The sequence below is a fragment of the Cicer arietinum genome, chromosome 4 (assembly GCF_000331145.2).
Source record: "Cicer arietinum cultivar CDC Frontier isolate Library 1 chromosome 4, Cicar.CDCFrontier_v2.0, whole genome shotgun sequence".
NCBI classification, from domain to species: Eukaryota; Viridiplantae; Streptophyta; class Magnoliopsida; order Fabales; family Fabaceae; genus Cicer; species Cicer arietinum.
The window spans coordinates 26759682-26764520 of NC_021163.2; the positions used below are offsets into that span (position 1 = coordinate 26759682).

Below are 4839 nucleotides of genomic sequence, written 5' to 3' on the forward strand. Positions count from 1 at the left end.
AAAAAATAAACAACAACAGAACCGTGAACAAAATGAGAGTCAAATTTCGCCAGAAAAGAAAAACAACAAAATATTTTAGCAAAATAACTCTGCATTTTGAAACAGCAACACAACAAAACAATAAAAATAGCAAATAATAGACATGTCTTGGAGTCAAACATTAAATGGTTATACAGTGAAGACTTTGACATAGAAAGCGTACCATCCGAATGGTATGTTCAGCAATGGATATAGATCCACCTGTATGGACAGCTCCTCCTTTAGAAGAAACACGATTTTTCTTAGCTCGATTTGATATCTCCTTATACGACGGATCCATCCATACCTTCTCAAAATCATTCCAAACACTTTCTCCCATCCAAGTTGGACACTTGCGCTTCTTTCTCGCTTGCATCAACATATCAGAAAGACACATTGATCCTTTTGTATTGAAGATATTCTTAATTTGAAAATTGTGCTCAGGCAACCAATCAACTTTTTCCTGCAATATTACATTACAAATAAGTTATAATATATTAATTAGTATCCACACATTAGTTGAACTCATTAACAAGATATATAACTTAATCTTACACCAAATTTGTCGAACCAACGTTCTAAAGTTAATTTTGGGATTGCTCTCCAGCTAGGATATGGATCAACATATTGTGATGTAATGACTGAGGTGAGGGCTCTCGAGGCCACCCTACACGGTAACCACCTGTAAACAATTTTTTTAAAAACATCAAATTTCTAAAAATAACTTGAAACGTACCCTAATCCTCATGTAGTAATGAAAAGTTAATCAGAATTTGTTACATACCCTCGACCATCCGACCATATCATTGTTCTCCCATCAGGCGCCACCCCATGACTAGAATTGGAGCATCATGACCCTTGAGTCTTATTACCAATAGCAACATGTGTTGAAGGTGGTGGGTTAGCTGAAATTAAAGTATGTCGTGAGGCAACAAATGTTAATGGTTGTGACGGTGAATGATCAACAATCGGGGAAATGTTGTCTTCTGGGACAAAACTCGATGTGGGCATCATCACTATAATTGGTTCAGTACCATGAATCTTATTAGGTTGGATTGGAAGCACTACAACTTGTTGGGTAGGAGGTTGAACAAGTTGTTGGGTGGGGTGCCGCACATAGTGTGAGGTTGGTGTAGTGGCATTGACATCTAGTGGCAATTGATCAACTGTTGCTTGTACCTGCTGAGCTGCTTGAGTTACCTTATGCGGTAAAATGATGCGATTTTTCTTGAATGGAAGCTTGAGTCTAATCTTTTCTTTTGAAGTCATCTATAAAGAATAAGATGAATAAAAACAATTAGCACACACACAATTCAAACAAACAATCAACAATTCAAGATGTAAAACTAATATATAAAAAGGTAGAATATGAAGATTTAAACAAATAATCAACTACTATTTATACTTATGAAAAATTCAAACGTCAATTGAAGAATCATCCCTATCTTCATCATCCATATCACTATAATTATCAATTGGAATATTTGGAACAAACGTTACATTGACTTCTTCATCGCTTTGTGTTTCATCGTGCAAGCCAACCATTTATTCAATTTCAGTTAATTGTTCAACATGTGACATATCTTCATCTTGATATGGCATGTCCTCATCGACTCCGTCCACCTCTACATGACCCATAGGCTTTGTTTTGATAACGGCAGACCAGTGACGCTTATCAGTTCGCATTTCAGGATAAGGTACATAATACACTTGTCTAGCTTTTTGTGCAATTATGAAGGGATCATAGAGATCATATTTCCGGTTCATCTTGATATCTACAATATCATACTGCGGATGAATTTTGGTTCCTCTATTTCGTATAGGATCAAACCATTGGCAATAAAACAAGGCTACCTTGTGAGGCAATTTGTAATACTCCAACTCGAAGATATGTTAGATGACTCCATAGAAATCATCTTCCCCTCCTCCAGTAACCCCTTTCATATAAACTCCACTATTTATGGTTTTCTTACCCTGAGACCAAGCTTTTGTGTGAAATTTGTACCCATTAATGTAATACTTGTGCCATGTTTTGACCATTGAGTCAGGACCTCAAGCTAATGATAACAAGTTAGGGTCAGTCACACCATTTTCCTTGTCACTGGCCTATACAAACATGATATTCACAATAGTTAGGTGAGAAGTTCTAATTTATTTGCATCAAACTTCAATAAATCACTTACATACGCACGAAACCATTCTGGGAATTCTCCATGTATACGAGTTTGAGATATAGGATCGTCTTCAATAATGGAATTAGAGTGCAAATAGGCGCTGTCAGAGAAGTGTTATTACAAGTATTTGGTAGTTATGTGGGGTGTGTGCTTACAGACTTCTTACTCAATATATGGCTTGACCTCGTTGCAATTGATGAGGATGTGTACATAAGCAGACCTTCTTTCAGCATCACTTAACCAATGAGTTTGAGCCTTCCCACTAGGACATCCTAATTGATTGCTAATTGATAGTGTTGTCGTGACAACATCATTTAATTTTGCACCTTCATTATGTTGGCTTCTATCAAACAAAGAGATTGTTTTGAAATAGTGGGAACAAAAATATGTTGTCTCTCGATGTAAGTATGACATACATATTGAGCCTTCCACTCTAGCCTTGTTTTTCACTATGCGCTTAAAATCACCCATCATTTTGGAAAAGTGAGAGCAATAACTTAATAAATGTGAAAATATCTTGAAAAAAAATGAAATCCTTAATGGTGAATATAAAATACCTTTCAAATGGATACATCCATCGATGTTGAAAGATGTTCCATTGAATCAAAGAATCTTGGTGGAAAGATTCTTTCAAGTTTGCATATGATGAATTAAATATTTTCACCCAATTTGACCAATTCATCGTGTCTTAAGGTATTGCTGCACAAGCCTTTAAAGAATTGACTTAATTCTGTTAATGGTTTCCACACATGGTCAGGCAGTGAACTAAATGCAAATGGAAGCAAACACTCCATAAATACGTGACAATCGTGGCTTTTCATCCCATTCATTTGTCCTCTATTAACATCTGCACATCTTGCCAAGTTAGAAGCATACCCATCTGGCATCTTAAGCTCCTTTATCCATTTACAAACATTATTTGCCTCATTAGACGTAAGACAATAATTTGCCTTAGGTTTTGCCATTTTTTCATTGTTATGTGGAACCAACTCCAAGTCGCTACGTTGGCAAATGATGGCCAAGTCCATTCGTGCTTTTTCATTGTCCTTAGTCTTGTTCTTAACATTCATGACAGTGTTAAACACATTATCAAAGAACTTTTTTTCTATGTGCATGACATCTAAATTATGCCTTAATAAATTATCTTTCCAATATGGAAGATCCCAAAATATGCTTCGTTTAGTCCAATTATGGCTAACTCCATATCCAGACAATTTAGAATGTGCATTATCTATCACTCGTGGAATATTGTGAACCCAACCCCAAACTTCTTCACCGGCCAATATTGGAGGAGGTTCATCTTTCACAACCCTATTTTTAGTGAACCATTTTTTACTTCTTCTAAATGCATGATTATGAGGTAAGAAATGACGGTGACAATCAAACCATGAATTTTTGCCACCGTATTTAAGGTAAAAGCCTTATTTCCATCCATACACACCGGACATGCCAACTTACCTTGGATACTCCATCCAGATAACATGCCATAAGCAGGAAAATCGTTAATTGTCCATATTAAGGTTGCCCTCATTACAAAATTTTGTTTCATGGAAATATCATAAGTCAAAGCCCCTTCACTCCACAACTGTTTAAGCTCATCTATTAACGGTTGTAAATATACATAAATGTTTGCTTTTGGGTTAGATGGTCCAGGTATGAGACAAGTCAAAAACATGACTGGTTTAGTCATGCACATTTCGGGCGATAGATTATACGGGGTCACAGCAACAAGCCAACAAGAATATGGGGTTAAAGAGGCCTGAATGTATGGCGTGAAGCCATCAGAACATAAATCAAGCCTTACATTTCTTGGTTCATTTGCGAAGTTTGGATACTTTGCATCAAAATGGTTCCAAGCTTCCTCATCTGATGGATGACGTAAACTGTCTGAACTCGATCTATTATGTTGATGCCATCTCATTTGGGCAACATTTCTGTTGACGCATACAATCTTTTTAACCTTGGAGTGATCGGCATATAGAACATCCTCTTAACTGGAATGTCTTTATGGTTATTGTAAGACCCATAATTTTAAAGTACCATTTATGTATTTTTGGTGTATTTTGGATTTTGGCTCGGAGACTTTTAAGCCAAAGTTAATAATATTTTGGAGTTTTATAATCAAAAAGATATTTTGATGCCAATTAAAATTCCTCGTCGATAAATAAATTGAATTTAACTGCGATAAATCCTTTACGGAGAATTTAAGGCGTTTCAGGTGAAACGGTAATTTAACAAATATCTAGATTTTGAGATATTTGTTAAGTTATATTTATTTATTTATTTATTTATGTTTATGTCTTTGTTTGGGGGGAAAAAGAAAGGAAAACTAGAAGGAAGGAAAAGGAAAAGAAAATAGTATAAAAGGGAAAGAAGGAAAAAGGAAGAAAGGAAAAACAAAGGAAAGAAAAAGAAAGGAAAGAAAATAAAAAATTCCATCTCCTTCCTCTGAACCGTGACCCGCGGCCAATTTCCCTCCTTTCTTCCGTTTTCATTTTCGTCGCTTTCCTTTCTTCAAAACTAGTAACCCAAGGTTGGGGGAGAGTTAGATCAAGGTTTTCGCAACTCCACTCTTCCTCTTTGATCCGAAAACGAAGAAAAACGGTATTTGAGATCCAAACACAAACCCCTCCGTTTCTTCAAGATC

General features: G+C 36.0%; 1 protein-coding gene across 1 annotated transcript in view; it reads right to left on the reverse strand.

Moving 5' to 3' along the window:
* Nucleotides 1-825, reverse strand: part of LOC140920015 (uncharacterized) — a 2037-nt gene extending 1212 nt beyond the window's left edge. The window contains exons 1-4 of the mRNA XM_073367321.1: nt 803-825; nt 574-700; nt 203-481; nt 23-89 (exon numbers count right to left, since the gene is read on the reverse strand). Of these exons, the coding sequence (XP_073223422.1) occupies nt 23-89; nt 203-481; nt 574-700; nt 803-825 (496 nt within the window). The remainder of the gene's footprint in view (nt 1-22; nt 90-202; nt 482-573; nt 701-802) is intronic.
* Between the last annotated feature and the right edge of the window lie 4014 nt (nt 826-4839).